This window comes from Solenopsis invicta, chromosome 15 (assembly GCF_016802725.1).
Source record: "Solenopsis invicta isolate M01_SB chromosome 15, UNIL_Sinv_3.0, whole genome shotgun sequence".
NCBI lineage: Eukaryota > Metazoa > Arthropoda > Insecta > Hymenoptera > Formicidae > Solenopsis > Solenopsis invicta.
In genome coordinates, this window is record NC_052678.1 from 471297 (window position 1) to 493775 (window position 22479).

General features: G+C 30.3%; 1 protein-coding gene across 4 annotated transcripts in view; it reads right to left on the minus strand.

The window, feature by feature from the left end:
- The window catches only part of LOC105201691 (nuclear pore complex protein Nup98-Nup96), a 68102-nt gene extending 50642 nt beyond the window's left edge, over positions 1-17460 (minus strand). The window contains exons 1-6 of one of the 4 annotated variants that reach the window (XM_039457862.1): positions 17416-17460; positions 14989-15060; positions 14681-14905; positions 12564-12803; positions 5053-5253; positions 4884-4967 (exon numbers count right to left, since the gene is read on the minus strand). In XM_039457862.1, the coding sequence (XP_039313796.1) occupies positions 4884-4967; positions 5053-5253; positions 12564-12803; positions 14681-14905; positions 14989-15019 (781 nt within the window). In that variant the 5' untranslated portion in view covers positions 15020-15060; positions 17416-17460. The other 3 variants (XM_026139385.2, XM_039457863.1, XM_026139384.2) reach the window with 3 other exon arrangements.
- Positions 17461-22479: the final 5019 nt, after the last annotated feature.

A 22479-nucleotide genomic window follows, 5' to 3' on the forward strand; every position in this document is an offset into this window, starting at 1 on the left:
AATGCGCAATACTTGGATTTTAATGTAAACGAAGAGTCATCAATGGATAATTTGTTTAGTATGCAAGAACTGGAGCGCGCTCTCAGCATGGCCAAAAAAGATTCAGCCCCGGGAATTGATGGTATTAGTTATCCGATGATTGCTACACTTCCGGAATCAGCTAAAAAAGTACTATTAAACATATATAATTTCATTTGGACTAGGGCGACTATTCCAAAGGATTGGCAAAAATACCAGGTGTTTTTTATAGATAAAGTAGGCAAAGAGAAGGTCAGACCTTTAGCTCTGTCCTCCTGCGTGGGCAAAGTCATGGAACGCATGGTTAACGAAAGATTTATTTGGTGGATAAGAAATTGATTTGGTGGAGAAAAAAACAACAAATTAAATGAATTACAAAATGGGTTCAGAAGAGGTAAATCCTGCACAGAGAATTTGGCTAAAATTTCGGCTGACATAGGGAACACAATTTTGAAGGGAGAGTATGCATTGAGTGCGTTCTTGGACGTATTAGCTGCTTACGATAATGTGGATTTTGAGGTGATGTATGGTAAGTTGTGACTAAGAAATTGTCCAAAAAGGATTGCCAATTTTGTTGTTAATTGGTTGCAAACAAGACAGAGTTTGTGATCAATGGTAATAGGACAGTTTGGAGAAATGTAAATAAGGGATTGCCTCAGGGAGCAGTGCTTAGCCCAATATTATATGCGTTGTACACTAACAATATTACAGAGAACATTACAAAGGATATCCACGTATTGCAATTTGCAGACGATATTGCAATGTATAAATGTAGCAACAATAGAGCAAACAATAGAGTTAGTTTAGAAGCAGCGGTAAATGTAATCGGAGAGAATTTATCGCAGTTGGGTCTCTCACTGGAGCCGAGAAAGACACAACTTGTAGAATTCTCTAAAACAGGATACTACGATAGAGGACTATTTATTAAAGTAAATAATGAAAAAGTGCAGACTCACAACTCAGCAAAACTTTTAGGAATATGGTTAGATAATGAGCTTAATTTTAATAAACAAATACAAGAAGTAAGAGGAAAAGTTAGCCGAGCCAATTCGATCCTTAAATATTTAAGTAGTGTCAAGAGGGGGATAGAAGTTAATACGGCGCTTATGTTATATAAGAGTCTGGTGCGATCCACGGTGGACTATGGATGTTTCATATATGCTCCTCGTACTTGCAGTGCACAATTAAAGATTGAGAGAGAGGTCAGTTTTTGGGCGTGCGTACTGCATTAGGATATAGAAATTCGACTCCCAACAATGTAATCATTGCTGAGGCGAAATTGACATATTTGATGGATAGATCATTAATTAGCAAAAAATTTCTGCTTTAAGGTCTATAAATATGGAAGTGAGGAAATAGGCAGTAGCTTGGACAGATTGTTGAGAGTCGAAAGATACAGGAGATATAGAAATCCCGCTTTCAATATTAGCATACTTAGTCGGGCGTGGGAATATGTACGTAGACATCGTAATATGACAGGAGAAAGCGAAAGAAAATACAATATTTGGAAAATGGATTATGACACAATAAACGAAGAAATAGAGATAGAACATGGAATGGGAGAGAACTTAAAGTTACTACCAAAAAATAACAATTTTGATATCCAAAAGATCAAAGGTTACAACAATATAGATAAAAAGATAATTAACAACATAAAACACAAACACAATCTGGAAGAAGAAACATTATTCATTTACACAGATGGATCAAGGTCAGAGGAATCAACCGCTACCGGGGTGGGTATAGTAATGGAAAATCAAGATGAGGGGTTTTACGTTAGTCTCCCCAAGAAATGTTCTATCTTTACGGCGGAAACTTTTGCAATAAAAACAGCGTTAGAAATAGCTTATGAAAAAAGAAATAGGTACAAAGACTACGTGATACTAGCAGATTGTAAGTCGGTACTACAGGCTATTAATAATAATAAGATGAATGTCTATCAGAATAAATATATCTTAGAAATTAAAAAATGGCACTGTAGATTTAAAACAACTATAGGGAAAAGCGTAAAATATGTATGGATTCCTTCACATCGTGGGATTACCGGAAACGAGTTGGCGGATTATTTGGCAAAACTGGGCGCAGAGGAAATACCTAACGAAGAAGTAGAGGTCCCTATTTACGATCTCAGAACATATACGAAAAAAGAAGAGTGGGAAAATACCATTATTACTAACAATCGACTTTTTCAAACAAAAAGAGTCCACTATTTTGAAAACTTTTATAAGATAGAGGAAAAAAAACCGTGGTTCCATGAGTTAAGGGCAGAAAGATATTTCATTACATTTATAAATAGAGTAAGGGCTAATCACTATAATTTGAATGCCTCTTTGGCAAGGAAAGGATATATCGAAAACAGTAGATGCGAATGCGACTATGCATTCGAGGATATTGATCACTTAATATGGCGCTGCAGTCGCTACGATGAACAAAGAATGGAAATGGGCGAGATATTGCACGGTGAGAACATGGATGGAGTGGAGAGCGTGGTAGAACTGATTCAACAGGAGAATTGGAAAAAAATTGGAATACTGTTCGATTTTGTGAAGAAGACGAGTAGAATCATGTAGCGTTGCGTGACCGGGCGCTATCACGACCGAGGCTCGAGAGCGAGTAAAGTCACACTTACCACACGTCATATAACCTATCTCTGTGAGGGTTCAAGACGTAAATTCAAAAAAAATAAATCTTTATCGCTTTATAACTCTTCAACTGCTTAAAAGCGACGATTTTATATTCATATTCATGTTCTATCTACTAAAATACACAATATTACCAAGTTTGAACTAAATCAATGAAGAACTTCAGTTTATCTCAATGCTTAACTCTGCGTAGCGTAAACGTTCGTAATGCAGTCAACGTAAGGTGTGCATATTATTGCGTATGATCGACAAAAATAGACATCACACAGCAAAAAGTAAACACGAAATGTTTCAAATACATTCAACTGGACACGATACATTCAAAGTTTTCAAAAAAACATTATTATCATACTTAAATTTCAAAGAAATGCTGAATCAGAAATTAGTTCGACTGTCGCAAAACACATTTTTCACTACTACAACTTCAATATGACGCCGTTGCCAACAAAATTTTGTTAGCAGCATCATTACATTAAGACGTATTTACAGTGTTTAAAGTAAATTTTTAATATGTACCTATAAAAAGATATTTCTAATTATCGAATTACCCTGTTTAACAATTTGCCCTGGTCTCCCCTATTATATTTCACATATTTCACAACTTATCATTAAAATCAAATAACTGTTACACAATTTTCTGATAACATGTGCTATTTCATGACAGTCACGTGACCAGTATAGATTATATTTTGTAAAATTGTTATATGTGTACAAACTGCAGTAGCATCTCCTAGCACTTGAGAATAAGATGCCAGTTTATACAAAATATATTTGAACTTAATACTTTTATTAAAACAATTTCATAAATTAAAATTTTAGGTACTTTATATAACATTTTAAAATTTGTAAAATACTATTTAAACCTACAAAAATATTAGAAACCCATAAAAGAAGTTGCTTCTCACAATATCTATTTATGTTTTATTACTTATTTTTATGTTTTTATAATTTAAACTTGATTGTTTACTATAAATAAGCAAAACATATAATGCAAGTTTCTAATATGTTATACTATTTTATTTAAATAGTGATATCTTATTGTTACATCTTCTTTCATAGAAGATGGCATCTTACTCATATACATTGGGGAAGATTCAAAAAATTATTTAACAATATTTTAAAGATTTCAAACATTTCAGTAATTTTTTAATAATATTTCAGAAAAATCGCAGAATTTTTTTGGAAACTTTTCTACAAGGTTTGAAGTACAAGAATCGCGGATTTTGCTATTCCAGAACTGTTTCAAAAATGTTACAGGCATGTTTAGAAACTTTTATAAAATGTTTCAGAAATGTTCAGTTGAAATATTTCTGAAATATTTTAAAAAAATTTCTGCTTTATGAGATAAGTATTACATCAAATGTATTGTTCATTTATGTATAAAATTTTGAAATTATAAATGTATAAAAATTAATAAAACAAGAAATTTCATTTTTGTAAAAAGATCTAAATAACAATATTCAAGCTTGTGCGCTAAGAAAAAAAATTAACTTGACCAAATTTTTCAACTTTATTAAATTCTTTTATTTCAAATATTTATATATTTAAATTAAACTTATTACTAACAAGAAAACATTCCCAAGTATGAATTTTTAATTTTAATGAAACTTTATACATATATATAAGTTACATAAATAGATGAATTTAGCTTTTTTTGTTATATCTCAAAAACTATTCAAGATATCAAAAACGTTTTATATAAAAGTTTTATAACAATTACCTCCATTCATTCCAGTTAATATTTTTTAAAATTAAAAAAAAATTTTTTTAAATAATCATTTTTAAAAAATATTATTGACAAAAATAAATACAGGTAATTTTATGATAAAACTTTTGTATAAAACACTTTTTTATATCTTGAATAGTTTTTGAAATGTAACAAAAAAAGCTGAAACTTGTTTTACACAAGAAGAGTATTTTTACGCCTTAAAATCGTTTTTGGGCAGCAACTTATATTTTCTAAATTCATCTCTTTATGTAATAATTCATTTATATGCACGCACGCACGCACGCACGCACGCACGCACGCACGCACAAAGTTTCATTAAAATCAGAAATTCACTTAGGAATATTTCGTTGTTAGTTAAATTAATCATATATGTATATGCATGTATAAGTGTGCATGTATAAACCTCAATCATATTGTTATATCTGTCCAGTTTAACTTAACTTAGCCTGTATATCCTTGTTTAGTTGAGATAAATTCAATATCAGGTAACTCACCTGTGTTAGCTGTGCTAGTACCAGCCGTTGTGCTACCAAACGGCGACGTCTGTGCCGATGTCCCAAAAAGACCAGTTTGTGGACCTATTTAAAAAAAAAAAAAAAAGAAATTTAAAAAAATCAATATTTTTCTCTCATTTTAGTGATGAAATCGACTCATATAGTGCACCTTTTCTTCCAATTTGATAATCTTCAAAACGTAACTCCTCGTACGATTTGGATTCATATTCCTTCATAGATGCAATGCAACAGTGACGGGCTGATATAGTATGTGATATTCCATTTTTTGACATAGAATCAGTTGTAATGACAGGTGTGAATTTTACCGCGGTACCAGCTGGTACAGTAGTGGGATTGGTATTACCAAAACCTGTAAAGAGAAAAATTAAAAGGCTTAAAATTTTAAATGTTTCTTAAAAGAACATTTTTAATAAAATTTTAATAAAATTTCAATATTTCAAAATTATTTGTTAAATTTTCCGTTGACTGTGGAACATTTTAATCATCAAAATTTCATTAAAAATTTACTAAAAATTGGCTTCAATAAAATGCCATTAACTTGTCATATCTTGGATTTTTTATTTCAATTTCGTCACCAATTCTTTACAATTTTAATAAAATATCATTAATTAATAAATTTGAAAGTTTCATTAATTACTCAATAAAATTTTGATGATATTTTGTTGAATTGTTTTAAAACATTTTGGTTTTATCAAAGATTAGTGAGTGAATCAAAAATTCATTAAGTTTCAATAAAATATGATTAATCCGAAAATATTACTGTGGGTAAATCATTAATCAAGTGCTAATTTAAATTTTAATAGCTTTTATTATTAAAATTTTGATAATTTAAACTAGAAATAAATTTTTATATTTTAATCTAAAATTAAACTATTTACGAATGTTTAACTCAAATGCTAATTTAAATTTAATAATTTTATATCTCATTTTCATAATTAATTTTCTGTACTGAAGAGAACTCAAAATGTGTGTTGAAATGTTTGCATAAATTATTGTAATATACGTTATTAACATTTATAGTAAACGCCTTTTGCGATCGATTATAAATGAATAAAGAACCAATTAATTGCACCAAAATATTTTGTGCTGGCTCTTATTGGTCAATCTACCTATTATTAACTCTTTTTAATTATTTTAAGTTTTTTTATAATAAAACCTTTAACTACATTGACTTATGTATAATTTTAGCCCTAGTTCCCCACAATATTATTGATTACCTTACTCCTCACCTATGTTTATAAAACCCTATAACTTTGACATGATATATCTCTGAACAGAAAGCATATGTTTTAGCTTAAATATATGAAATTGATATCTGAAAGTCTGATAAAGACAATAAACAAAAAAATAAAAAATATTTTATACTCAATTACAATTTTAAACAAAATTGTGTTGCATAAAATCGAAAAAAAAAAAAAAAATGCTCGCATAAAGTCCGTCAACCATGTGGGGAGAGTTAGGATTAGCATTAAGCAAATATTATCAGCTGACAATTGTACCAAAATCAAATTATAACAAATTTTTTTTTCATTATTGGCATAAAATGGACGTTTGCTCTTTTCATTTTTATGCTTTAATTTTTTCCTTGTGCAAAAAGATTTGGAATTCTATAAAGCCAATTATAAAAATGTTTAAAAAATGATGTTGGTAATTTGCTTTACTTTAAGATCCCCTTAAGTATTAATTATGTGCATTTGTATCTAGAGTAGTATTAACATCAGGAAAAGATGATTAAAGATTAGTATTCTAAAATTAATTACCTAGTTTACACCGAGTACTTTGATACGCACTAAGTATTGTATCAGTATCAAATCAATTATTATCCTCGTTTATACCGAGTATATTAAGTGATTTAAGACAAATAGTACTTCTTAGAAAGGAAACCTGCCAGTAGTACATCACTAATTTTAATAAAATTTTATGGATGTGTAGTATTTACTGAAACATTTACATCAATTTATCATCTATTTGTTTCCCCATGAGGTTCTCGGCTAATTTGAAACTGTTGTTTAAACGGTAGCAGACCATTTTTATAAATGATTTTATATAGAAATCCGGCCAATGCATATATGGACCGTCAACGGAGAATATAATCATCCTAGTTATCATCATAAGTAAAACGTCTTTTTTATGAATCTTGGAAGATCATATGCTCTCGGTAAAACTCCGTCGCTATTATATAATTTCTTGTAAATTTGAAGAGAAATAAAATCTTTTTTTCTTTCATCAGGTATATATAAGTAATTGCTGCAATTTTCTAGCAAAACTGTTAATTGGATTTTTATTAACTGTTACGTACGTATCAGTATCGTCGAGTAATGTCAACATTTTTTGTTAATATTCAGTCATGTTCATTACCACCGTTACATTACCTTTATCTGCTCTCATTAGAATAATCTAGGTAATTTTTTTTAACTTGTTTAATAAGTTTGAGATTTTCGTATAGTTTCCGTTTAAAAAAGTTGCCCCATTCACCAATCATCAAAGCAAGATTTTTAATAATAGGAATAGAACAATTTCTAATATCCAACTACTTATCAATATATACTTTGTATAAATTATTTTTTATATTTTTGATGAACTCTACCATTGTCAATGTAGAATTAAGGGATGGCAAGTTCTGCCCTAATTGCAGAAAGCATTGAATCTCGCATTGAATATTAGTAGAAATAGGAAATAGTGTAAAATTAAATATTCTGTGGCAAATTTGGTGAGTTATCTCGGTGTGTCACTGATTCCACCAATTTTCGTAGAATTATATATATTCTATGTAAATTTCTAATTTTGTTAATTGACACTGGAATGTTAAACCAGGTTGTCACTACAACAAATTGATACTATAGAGATACATTGAACTTCTTCGCTAAACAGATTTAATTAAAATCTATACTTTTTGTATATTATTTGCTGAAGATGGTCTAAAACGGTGCCGAAACGTTCATTTGGATTGAAATAAAGTCTATATTTTGAACAACAATAACTTGCGCACTGATTACCGCGCCAACAATCTCATCAACCCTGTGATTACTTTCTTTGAAAATTTCGACAGTTAAATTTCACTAATTAAAATTTTATTATATTTTCATTAAATTCTGATTAAACCAATCTATTTTTCATTAAAAGCAAAAAATCATTTTTTCAGCAAAATATAATTACAATTTTGTTTTATATTCATCAATATTTTATCAGAGATCACAAATTGGGTATTAACCACAAAAAATAAAATAAAAAACAGATAGATTTTAATAAAATTTCCAAGAAAAGCCGTATAAATTGAAAAAGAAATAATCATGGCAATTTGGCTCCAGTATCATAGTTCCTAAATAATAGCCCTGGAATTGAGCTATGCATTACTATTGGATTCAATTGCAGCTTTTGGGTCTATTAGCTTTGAGCAATTTAGGAAATTTATGATTATTCGACAACTCTAACAATAATAATATCGTTTTCAATCAGTAATAACTGCAAAAAAATCGAAATAGAGTCCTATGTCTTTATACAGTCAGTATAGTAAAAATTATTAATCGGCATTAAACTATTGCAACAAAATGTGGATCAAGAGAAAAATAATCCATCAAGATCATTGTACTCCAATATGACAAAAACAAGTTGAATCCAACAGTCATACATTATCATAAGTAGAAGCCCAGTTTAAGACTTTATCATTAAGAACTGTGACACTTGAGCCAAATTGATATGGTTATTTTTCCTCTTTCCCTAGATAATTTTACCAAAATCCGTTAAGAAGATGCTAAAGATATCTTTTTTTACCGACTAAAAACAATTAATTTTCGCGCACGCCGTTTTTCTAATTGCATTTACAGATTTTAAAATCCTTCTCAATTAAAGTATAGGCATTAATGTACCTCATAGTAATCGATTTTATGCCGAAAACTTTAAATTTATATCTTTTTTATCTGATCTAAATGCAACATGGCATCTAAAGCTGTCAACGAGTGCCAATGTTTGCTTCACACAAATATTTGACAGTCTTTTTCTACAAAATAAGTGTGTGTGTGAAGCTAGCACATCATTTGGTGGAAAATCACTAAACATTGACAGTTCTGAATTTATTTTCAATAGTTCTACAGTTCCTGATAGATAAAACAAATAGTTCTGGCCTTTAAAGCGAAAAAAAACGCATAGGACAAAGTGAGGTGCCAGGTTCACGCCGCACCTCAGTTTGTCCTGCGTCATTTTCCAGACCGAATTCTTGTAGGATTTTAAAAGATCTATAGTTCTAGATGAGTTCTAGAAAGAGTTCCAGCGTTTAACATAGTTTATTTATTTATTTTTTTAATTATTATAAAACATTTATGTTATAATATTACATAATAGAGTTCCATGTACGAAAAAATATTTTTCCTACAGTTCTCAACATACCAAAGCGCGTTCCAAAGAGTTCCGGGCGATTCCGATATTAGTTAATTAACAAAAAATTAATAACTGCCAAAAAAACCGATTTTCCGCACATATAGGTGAGGTGCTGGACTTTTTCGAAGAGTTCTGTGTACGAAAAAATATTTTTCCTACAGTTCTCAACATACCAAAGCGCGTTCCGAAGAGTTCCGGGCGATTCCGATATTAGTTAATTAACATATGTATATATATATATATATATATATATATACATATGTTACATATACATATATATATATATCTATATATATATATATATACATGTTACATATACATATATATATATATCTATATATATATATATACATATATATACATATATATACAATATATATATATATATATATATATGTATATATAGATAGATATATATAAAAAACTAATAAAGTGTTTTATTTTAAGATTAACTTGTATTATTAAATGCATGGTTCCCACCTATGAATCCTGCATTATAAAAATAAAATTACAATTTTATAGAATTAAATTTCAATATATTAAAAAATAAATTTTCCGTCTCTGTTCATTAAATATTTTAAAATGTCAGTTTTACTAATGTTTTTAAGGTAGTACATACATTCGCAAATTTAATATTTCTGTCTCCGTTTATTAAAAATATTTAAAATTATTTCAGTTTTAAACGTGCTAATGTTTTTAAGGTAGTACCTCCATCCACAGAAAATAATATGTCTCTTGTACAGACAATCATATAATACGCTCTTACAAATGCTGTCCATCAAATTTTCCAAGTGCTATAACACCGACCTTTACACATAATAAAAGTAAATAAAATACAATAAACGCAGTTAAATTATTTCTTGAATATATAAGCATCTACGCTAATTATAAGTCAATCCCCTCTATCCTTAGACAGATTTACATATCCCAGTGATCATATAAGAATTAATCAAACAAATGAATAAAATTATTACAATATTCATCAATGATTAAATTTTTTGATTAATATTATGCTGTGATTGGTTGTTTTTACATGTTTTGAAAATGTTTAGATATGATTTTACATGTGAGTAGATATATATATATATATATATATATATGTGTTATGAGTTTTCACTTCCTACAAAACTTGTCGTTACAACATTTTACACCTCAATCACTCATGAAATAATGCTCCAAACGTGAATAAATGACTTAAAAGTTATTTCTAGCGCCGGGTTCTCGCTAATAAACCTATTTTATCATCTCTGACCTTCCCGGTCTGAGATCTCGTTTTTCCAGTGAGAACGCATATCACTTTCACAAGTATTGAGTCATAATGAACATACCTGTGATTCTGATATTCTTTGTGCTTAACTGTGAGATTTTTGCAGATTATTGAGCTTCTAATCATACAATGTTGAATTGGGCACCTTCCATTTATTGCTAAAACTATTAATTAAAATTTTGACTCTTCATATATGTCAAGTGCGAAAAGCGATGTGAAATGTTAAGTATAAATGATATTGAAAACTCTTTGAAATGTAATGTTCAATGAATCAACATAATTTTAGCATACATAATGGTTTGTTTAAACATTACATTTCACAGTTTTTACTATCATTTATACTTCACATTTCACAACACTTTGTACTCTTGACATCTATGAGTGATAATTCTAATTAAGAGCTTTAGCAATAATAGGAAGATAATCGATTCAACATTTTATGATTAGAAACATAGTAATATACAAAAATTTCCATAGAGGTAAATACAAAGAATATGATAACCACAACAAGATTCATAATAACTGATATCTATGAAAGTAATAAGAGTTTTCACTTCAAAAGTGAGAATTTAAACCAGGAAGGTCAGGAAAAGAAGAACAGATTTATTAACAAGAACACTAGAAATAAATTTTGAGACATCTATTCGCATATGGAGCATTGTATTATGACTAACCAAGTATAAAATCTATTACGATAAGTTCCGTAGGAAGTGAAAACTCATTAAATGTAAAAACATGTATAAACATATCCAGAAGAAATCAATTACAGCATGAATATCAAAAAACTTACTCATTAAATACTATAATAATTTAACTCCTTTATTCAACTAATTCTTATAAAACAATATGTCAAATACACAGAGGACAGACGTGCAATTAGGTTATAAATAATTACTAACTAATAAATTATAGAATCGTCTGGAATTCTTCGGAACGCGCTTTGGTATGTTGAGAACTGTAGGAAAAATATTTTTTCGTACACAGAACTCTTCGAAAAAGTCCAGCACCTCACCTATATATGCGGAAAATCGGTTTTTTTGGCAGTTATTAATTTTTTGTTAATTAACTAATATCGGAATCGCCCGGAACTCTTTGGAACGCGCTTTGGTATGTTGAGAACTGTAGGAAAAATATTTTTTCGTACATGGAACTCTATTATGTAATATTATAACATAAATGTTTTATAATTTAAAAAAAAAAATAAATAAACTATGTTAAACGCTGGAACTCTTTCTAGAACTCATCTAGAACTATAGATCTTTTAAAATCCTACAAGAATTCGGTCTGGAAAATGATGCAGGACAAACTGAGGTGCTGCGTGAACCTGGCACCTCACTTTGTCCTATGCGTTTTTTTCGCTTTAAAGGCCAGAACTATTTGTTTTATCTATCAGGAACTGTAGAACTATTGAAAATAAACTCAAAACTGTCAATGTTTAGTGATTTTCCACCAAATGATGTGCCAGCTTCACACACACAAAATAAGTTTACTGTAAGGTGCAAATTATATGCAAAAACAACGTAGAGTTTCCAAAATTTGGTTTAAAAGTCTAATGTAAAAGATTTGCGTGCCTGAAGAGCGGTCTAATATAAAAGATTTGTGCATGCAACGAAAATGAACCATGGTAAAGAAAATAGTTATTGTGAAACACAGTAAGTGATATATTTTGTATTAGATGGTGCTAAAGTCGAAAAATAAGGACAGATGATATATTCATGAGTGCACTGGACAAAGTGCACTAGCTTTTCGCCTGGTCTTAACACTAATTTCCTTACCCTTTCCCCCTGCGCGCAACCGCTCGACTTTTGCTTAAAAAAAAAAAAAAAAAAAAAAAAAAGGAGAAAGAGAGTAATACCAACATCGAGTAAATTTGAGTCACTTCAGCATCCCCTTAAGCTGTTTTCCATTTTGTTTTTTTCACCTTAATCTGTAATTTTCACCTTAATCTCCTTTCGTTAAAATTTTTCTATCAGGGTTATTAGCTTAGGTGTACATAAATGATTATGCTTATAATTTACCTGTAGTTGTACCAAAGAGATTTGTATTTGTGGTAGTATTAGCTTGACCAAACGGAGTAGTTTGTTGCGGATTCTGCTGTGGCTGTCCAAATAGATTGGTTCCGGATGTTGTGCCAAAGTTGAAGCCAGGTTTGTTTGCTTGACCAAATGCTGAAGTTCCTGTAGTCGTACCAAAAAGGTTTGTCCCTGCATTTTGTTGGGTGCCAAAAAGATTGGTGCTTGTATTTGTTGTTCCAAAGCCTATAAAAGCAAAAATATTTGCTAGATCTTAACAAAATATGAAGTATAACAAATATGTCATATAAATCAAATTAAATTTATATTTGTTTACATATCGTATTTCATATTTAATAATTAAATATCTAATAGTTAATTAAAATAAATTACATTAAATATAAAATATTGTTTATATAAAAAAATGTTATATCATAGGATATAATATAACAGATGTAAATTATTCTTGGCGTGATACGCGACTGCGACTTTTGAATAATTTAAAAGAAATTAGTAAGACTAATTTTAAAGAGCTTCTCCAGTTTGGAAAAGTGAAGGAGAATCATGTAACTTTTCATTCAAATATTTTTTAACACAGAAGTTTTCAGCATTGTAAACTTCAAAACAATAAATAATGAAGATATTTAAGCAATAAAAACAGTAAAACGTATTTAAAAATATTCATTTTATAATATTGATAAATATTGATGTAAAACAATTTTTTAAAAATTGTTTATAATAATGATTAAAGTACAGTGATAAAAATTGTTGCCATATTTTCAGTATAATGTTATATTTAAAAAGAATTCAAGTATAATTCATAAAGTATATTTCATAACTTACAAAAAAAAACACATTAAAACTTAATATCTTAATTTTCTTTAATTTCAAAATGTTTTTTAAACTCTATTTTTTCTTATAGTATTATATTTATTAGTAATATAGTATTTCAAAATTTCAATTCTTATATTTTGTTCATGATTAAATTATTTAAAACCTTTCCAAAACACACATTATTTTAAAAAGTATTTGAAGAAAACTATATAGTAAAAAATTTTATAATTCAAACCCCCCCCTCCCCATAGATTAGTTATAAACTTATTCTCAAAATTTAATCGGATTTTTATATTATATAAAGACTGGAGAGCTATCAACTTATAATTTTGTTAAGGTCTTTTACGATTTATTATATTTCCTGTAATGTGAGCAATTTCTTTAATTTATAAAAATTTTTGTCCAAGTACAATGAAGTAGTTCAAAAATCCTTGAGATTGAAATGTTTTTAAAGTAGTAGAGAGAGATATTTTGACCGTTGCTGTATTAATACAAATTGAACAGGAATGCCTTCTATGGTCGCAGCTAGGTCTTCGTGCTTGTATTGTTTGTGTAATTTTATATACTTTCCTGAAGTTCAATGAACTGCGCGCCAAATTAATTTTCATAACACAATTCTAAATTAAACAATATTAAGTAATATCAGTATTATTAAATATTAACCCTTCCCCCCTAAAAAAAAACTGTAAAGAAATTATTGCAAAAAAAATCACTTCAGCCAGGGTTCGAACCAGGGGACCTCCCAAATCTCCGGTATAGGTGTCTTAGCCAACTCGACTACTGAGGCTGTGATATCTCTCGCAACAATCGACTATGAGTTAGAACTCTTTTCAAGGCAGCGTGACTTTAAAGTAGTAGAGAGAGATATTTAAATATCCCAGGTTCAAACCCTGGCTGAGGTAATATTTTTCATAATAATTTCTTTACTACTAGTTTTTTCTCCCTTTTTTCAAGGGAGAAAAGGATTAATATTTAATAATACGTGATATTACTGAATCTTGTTCAATTTAAAATTGTGTTATAACTAAAAATTAATTCGGCGCGCAGTTCATTAAACTTAAGGAAAGTATATAAAATCATCCAAACAATACAAGCACAAAGACCTAGCTGCGATCGTAGAAGGCATTCTTGTTCAATTTGTATTGAAATGTTTTTCTTCCAAAAAAATGGCTGATGATTGACAGTGTTTCAAATGCATGAGTCTCTTGCGCACGCACAAACAAATACATACGAGAGATTACTTTTTTAAATTGTTGTACATGCAAATGAAACAGTTAATAAATTTCTACCTCCGAAGGATGGTTGAGTATTAGTTGGCTGTCTAAATGCCGGTGGCGTTGTGGTATTTCCAAACAAGCCACCTGTAGTAGAACCTGTAGGCTTAGAACTAAAGAGTGAAGTATTGCTACTACCAAAGACGGGTGTTGCGCCACTACCAAAACTTGTCGTAGTAATGGGTTTACCAAAAGCAGACTGGCCAAACAGACTGTTCTGCGTTGGTGCGCTAAATCCACCTAAAAAGAAGAAAATATTTTAATAAAAAAATCTCTCTAGAGTTAAATTTCTCAAATAATGTATATATGTGTAATATACGTACTGAACGATGTATTTCCGGTTTGCCCAAACATATTTAAAGTAGAATTGCAACAGAGTCTTGTTCAAAAGTGATCTAAAATAAAAAAATTAATTACAATTGTCTGTGTATAAAAGCTGGGTACACACTTAGCAAACAGGCATTAAATAAACAGTGAACACAAACGTTCATTGTTCTTATTCAGCAGATATAACCCAGAATACAGAGACAGAACATTCAATTCGTGTTCAGCTTGATTCCTTCACGAGACTGTATATCAAAGAAAATTTGTGTGAGACAACTTCTTTATGTTATTTAAATAATTAAATAATTAATTGTATAAGTATATACTAAATTATATAATTAAGTGTATAATTAATAAAACAATTCATAACAAACTTATTTTTATGGTTTTATTATAATTAATATATATTCTAAAAAAACAATTTAAACTATTACATTAATAAAGAATCCTAAGATCAATAACATCATTGATTATTACATCAATTAATACTATTCAAAAATTATTTCTTTATAAATTTAATGAGCGTTTCTATGTATAATACTCAGACTACATATTAGGGCCACTTCAACCAAAGTCCAATTAACCTAATCAACTGATTAATCCATTGAAATTAACCAATGATATTTGTCATTTTATATAACAGATAAATGCAATTGGTTAATTCCAATTGGTCAATTAGATTAATCAGAGTTTGGTTGAAGTGGCCCTTAATATGTTGTTATGTACATGTTCTCAAAATATTAAAAAAACAAGTAAAATATAAATGTATATTCTTATACATATAAATATAAAACAAGTACCATAGATTTCTTAAAATTTATGTATATTTGTTTCATGCATTTTCGCATATTTTAAAAGATCTGTGGAAAAGCTTTGTTTGCTTCAACTTTTCATGCATATAATTCTATATCTACAGGGTGTTTGATAATTAATGATTAAACTATCACATAGAAGTATAATAGACTAAATTGAATTAAAAAGTCCTGTATTATTTTTTTGGCAATTTTCACAATAGTTGAATTATTAATTTATAAAAATATCCAAATTCGCCCAACCTGGCAAAATCACCCACCACCTTAAATGTAAGCGCACGAAGAATATGACCAGTCAGCAGTCATTGTTGTTACATGTGCGAAAAAATGTTTAAAAGTATGTTCTATGCTTCGCTCTAATGCCATTTATGCCATATAGCAGTAAACACAAGACCGTAAGGTTGTAAAGTAAGAAATAAAAATTTTTCATTCGCTTACGAGCTCTTAAAACCATGCCTTACTACTTTATGGTCTTGTGTTCATACTATTGTAGAACAGGCTTTAACAACTTCTACACATCTAACAACTTTGATCACTGAGCAACCACATTTTGCTGCACACTTAGATTTAGCAATAGGCCAAGCAAATTGGGCTATTTTTATAAATTTTTTTCTTTGAAACATTTTAGGTATATTCGTTTTTATACTCAGTGCTGTAAGCATTTCATCCTTGGTGTTTATCAAATATTTAACAAGATCAGATAATGCTTACAAGTATTGTGAATGCCAAAGCAAATGCAGCCCCTGTTGATTGATTAGTTGTAACACATATTTTTTTAATAAATAATTATACAAGTACTTTCTAAAAATATTTTTGTATAAATAAAAGTCACTTGATAATTTTCATATTTGTGATAAAAATATATATTAATAATGAACGCAAATAAATCATAGTGTGTATTAAGTGATTATTATATTAACAACACATTATTTTCTTCGAGACACAGCACAGGAAGCTTTCCAGCAAAACACAAATTGACAGGAATCATTCTATTTGATAGTCAGTGATAGACAAAGACAATGCGACTCCTGTGTCGATTTTTCTTGCTAGAAAGCACCGATAGACGTGTAATATTTCGCGTAAGTATAAAGTCGTTGCATTCAATCTATGTTACAAACCTCGTTACAAATAAAAAAAAAAAGGGGGGAAGAATAAGAAAAGTACGATTTTATCATGAATAAAATCAGTTTCTGTGCCTCAAGATACATAAAATACATCAATTTTGTAAAGTTATTTAAGTTTCCTCACTTTTGTCGCGGTTTTGATAACAAAATTCGTAATACGCATTAAGTTCGCTTTAACTAAAGTGGTTAACTCAGAATTCGTGTGCGAGAAAAAGGAAAATCGAATATTATCCCAACGAATTACTCGATGTAAAAACGGTTAATTTCGGTAATAAATGCCTGAAATTTTACTCACCTGCATTAAAGTTTACTTGAATTCGTGCGCGAAGCACGAATATTTCTTTCTCACGATCTTCTGCGATTATAACATACAACTTCATACAACGCACTTTTACACGCAATTACACGAAATCAAACCAAACCACGGCTACACGGAACTGGATCTGGATATATGGCTGTGTTCCGAAATTCATTACCTGTATGTACATACCATAGACTTAGGAAACTATAGACCGAGCGTAAACTGCTATCTTAGGGTGCCGTCACATGGGGACATGGTGGAAGTATAACATGGTGTGCTCAATTTGGCTAAACCACGCCCTTTTCACGGCAAAGTGTCTCTTATTCCTGAAGGCTGCCAACTGTGAAAAAATGAAATATTTAATGTCGGAAAGTTGCTGAACCTAGATGGTCGCATCTTTGTCACATGTACGAATGCGTGCATTGCGTCTTTTTCTGTCATACCAGCGCCGCCAGCGTCATTGCTCCAATTTCAGCGCCTTTGCTTCATAGCGTTCATAGCGTCCATAGTAACAACACGTATTTTTAGGTTATTTTTTAAACTTTATTGTAAAATAAAGTGAAAATGGTACGTTGTGTAGTGAAATCGTGTAAAAATTGCAACGAAACGTGCTTGCCGGCGCAAGTAAGCTTTTTCCGATTTCCGGAAAATGCAGTAATGCGTGAAGGCTGAATTCAGAGAATCGGAGAGAGTTTTATGCCGAAAAATATTAAGAATGGTAAGTCTTATTAAATATTATTAGCCAATTTTTTGTAATGACATTATTTCCATTACAATTTGTATTACACACACACAGGCACACACACAACATTCCAATACTGTTCCAATAGAAAATATTGTAAATATTCGTATCTTAATAGAGCAACCTAACCTAACACCAATTACTTGATATACATACTAACCAACAACTTTCTATTTAATTATCTTAACTTTTGCAATAATTTTAAAGAATAGTACATTAAACTGATGCAATATGTTTCAAGATAATTTAAATGTACATATCATGTATACATTTATACATATTGTCGAAATTAAAATAATTTAATAGGAAGTTACATAGCACACATCAAGTGCTTGATGTAAACTAGGACAATTGTTAACTTATTAATTGTTAGTTAACTTAACTATTATTCTGTCATTTGAATTTTCAGCAAATATACGCTTAGCACACTTCACAGAAGATTTGTTTGTGAGAAGTAAGAAGATTTGACCTCCTATGGACATTCGAAGACGGTCGCTTTTGCCGAGTGCAGTTCCAACATTATTGTTACCAAAAACGGAAAATAGGTAAACATGAATAAATAATAATTGATGTATTAATTACTGAAAAATACATTCCTTTTTTTGCATAACATTATCAAAGTAACATTTATGTTTTCTATTTTAGTGACAATGAAAGTAATATGGACTTCAAAGTCATAGCCGAAGATTTTCCGCTTCCCGTCACGAAAATGTACATGCAGTCTTCCGAGTTACTCGTCAGCCCTGATGATCCATCGAATATACAGGAATGTATGATAGATGTAGAATCACCAGGGTCGATTTAGAAGGTAAGAACAACATTGAACGATTACTGATGATAGTAATTTGCTATCTTAATGTGCCACGAAATTCTTGGTATATACAATAAACAATAATGTTTTGTTTCATTATTAAAGTAATTGAAGGCTGGAGGAAACATATGCAATGTGTCGAACGCCACCAAAAACAAGAAAAAAATGAAAAAAGTCAAATAGAACTTTTAGCTCTTAGCTTTTTAACTTTGAAATGTATAAAATAATAAATAATTATGTGTATCTAAAAACTGTATAATATAAGAATTGTGTATAATAAATTATTATATTTATCATGAAACCTGCATAAAAAATAATGACTTATTTCTACACATTTTGTCGGTAGAGATTGTCTTAGTCAGTTCATTCGAAAACAGCAACATATACCTCAAGCATAAAATCAATGAATATTATTTTATTTTATTTAATTTAACTATCTCAACTATTTTTTTCTTTTTATTCTTAATGAAACAATATCTTCAATTTTCAATAATTTCTTATTTACAAAAAATTGATATTCTGTAACAATTTGTGGACTTAATAATTCTATTTATTTCTTGTTTTGGAAAAAATTCTTGTATATCAATGGTTGTTTTTAAAATTTTTAAGAACTTTATTTTTTATTATTAAAATTATCGTAAAATTTATTACGATATTTATATTTGTAGTGTTATTTCAAATATTATTTTATTATTAAATACTATTAATCTTTATATTTTACACAAACTGTTTAATTTTTATTAATTTTTTACAATGAGCGCAGTTAGTCTTTCGTGTCGTGTTGTATTTAATAACATTTATTTACAGCGGTAACTATCTACAAGAAAAGAGACAGAGTGAAAATAGAAAACGTCCGACAAAGACAGTTATATCAGGTGTACAGACTTTAGAAAGTGAAATACTTCAACTTTTCACAGTTGGCAGCCCTCTGGAATAAGAGGCAGAAAAACGACAGAGAGCGCAGATTTTAGAGAAAGAAGGCTGCAAATTGAGCACACCATGCTATCCCTTCCACCATGCATGGGGAGTAACTTGCGTAAGCGTAACTTGCGCCGACTGTACAGTCGTGTTCATTATAGTTGCGACACTTTTTCTTAGATGCGTTTCTGAACGCGCAACTATAACGAGAGCTGAGAACATGATTGGTTCTTATGGCTCTGGCAGACCAGCGCGATTTGCGACACGCGACGCGCGATTATCCAATAGGCGTACGTCTTTTCAAAAAATTGTAAACGCCTATTGGATAATCACGCGTCGCGTGTCGCAAATCGCGCGGGTCTGCCAGAGCCATTACTTGTAGATCCAGCCAATTACGTTCGCCGCTCGATGAGCAAGGCTACATTCCAAAAACCATCAAAGAAAAAGTGTCGCAACTATAACGAACACGACTGTACAGTCGTGTTCATTATAGTTGCAACACTTTTTCTTAGATGTGTTTCTGAACGCGCAACTATAACAAGAGCTGAGAACATGATTGGTTCTTACTTGTGGATCCAACCAATTACGTTCGCCGCTCAATGAGCAAAACTGCATTCCAAAAACCATCGGAAAAAAGTGTCGCAACTATAATGAACACAACTGTACAGTCGTGAGCTAAAAGGTTGCAACACATTTTCTTTGATGGTTTTTGGAATGTAAACTTGCTCATCAATTAGCGAACATAATTGGTTGGATCCACAGGTAAGAACCAATTACGTTCGCCGTTCGATAACCAAGTTTAGATAACTTAAAATTATCTAGATAAAGATTAGATAAATTACATTTAAAGTTATCTTAGATAAGATAAAAGTGATTCAAATTTAATTTATCTAGATTAGAGTCCTATATAAAGAGAGAAATGACGACATTGATGTCCAAAGCTCTGATTGATAATCTGATTGATACTTGATTGGCGAAACAAGCAGCCCTATTGTGACCACAGCTGTTTGCAGAATGAGGCTACGGTTCACTTGACGCTACAAATGCTTCTAAGTTTTTTCGATTGGTCAATTTGTAAAATTCATTGTTCTGATCGGTGAATCAAACGCTTCAAAGCATTTGTAGCGTTAAGTGGACCGCAGCCTGATACGAATGGTGTTTGATGACGTTAGAACGGTCCCAAAAAGGCGGTGGAGGACTCAATTGGATACTGAAGGTTGTGGTGGGGGTTTGATGTCGCTTCTCTCTTTATATAGGACTCTAATCTAGATAAAAAGTAAATTTATACATTGTTTTATCTAGATAATTTTAAGATAATTTAACTGTTAAGGAAGGACATAGAATACAGAAAAATTTTTATAAAACTTCTATTTATTGGTTGAATATTGAACATTTATTAATTAAAATAATTAATAAATAAAAAGGAAATTATAAATTATTATTTCTTAAAAATAATAGTTTTTAAAATAATTTGTCCGATAATCGATTTCTACCAGATACAAATATCTACTGTCCGCAACTGAAAAGGCGATCTACTGCTGCCGATGATAACAATGATGTATTATATTTTAGCGTTGAATTTGACCCGGGTTTGCCTTCAGTTGAAAACGATATTTGATTATAATAGTTGTTGCGACAGCGTGAGATCGACTTGTGGTTTTTGTAGATGCGATTTTTGTAACCCCACTATACGTCATCTTAGATAATTTGATAAAGATAACACTTTTTTAAATCTAAGATAAAATAAAGATAATTTATATTTTGATCATCTAGATAAAGATAAGATAAAGTTATTTTTTTATCTAGATAATTATCTAGATAATTTTATATAGATAACAGCAAACACTGAACACAAGGGTATGCTCATTACGGGGTACCATCGACATACAGAATGGACTGCTGATGACCGTGGTGGGGGTAGAAAGACACATAGAGTGAGAGGCAGACAATACGAAGAACGTTCGTTCTCTGTCTACTAAGTCTGATTGGTTGCTGGGGCCAGCAGTCCATTCTGTATGTCGATGCGGGGTACGCACGATTGGACACCACCACTCACAGCGGCCGATGCCTAGAGTTTTTCCATTGGTTTGGTTAGATAAGTCAAGATGATTGGTTGGTGTCCAATCGTGCTGTATCCAAAAGAGTGTCACCCGCTCATTACATATCAGACCATTGCACATCTCCAAGACTACGTCATAGATACGTCATACGATGACTGCTATTCAATTTTTTTAATTTATTTTTGATCATAATATTTGCATTGCACACACTAATACAGACCATATTGCAATTTACATTAACATAAATATAACAAATTCTATCGTATTATATAGAATATATTATATATATATATATATATATATATATATATATATATATATACCGCAGCATATTTTATAATTAAACATCAGAGTAACAATTTTATCAGAAAAATGCTTTTAACAATGACTATGTAAAATTACTGCTTTAAATTTACCGCTCAGTGTGACGTAGATTTAGATCAGTTCCTCATTGGTCGCTTTTTACAAGATGCGCAAGAACATACCCTTGTATTTATACCACAGTATATCCAGTAGCGCAACTCCCTGTCGGCACCTTTGATCTTAGCGTGTACGAAATTGAACTGCACATGCGCGAGCTAAGTAGGTAACCAATCATAGATCTGCTCTTTGGTGCTGCACTAAAATGTTGTATCTCGCTTTCACTAAACTTGAAATGTATATGTATTTCATTTCAAGTACAACGGCTGTTCCCTTGTCATCCTTTTATCATTTCCCTCTCT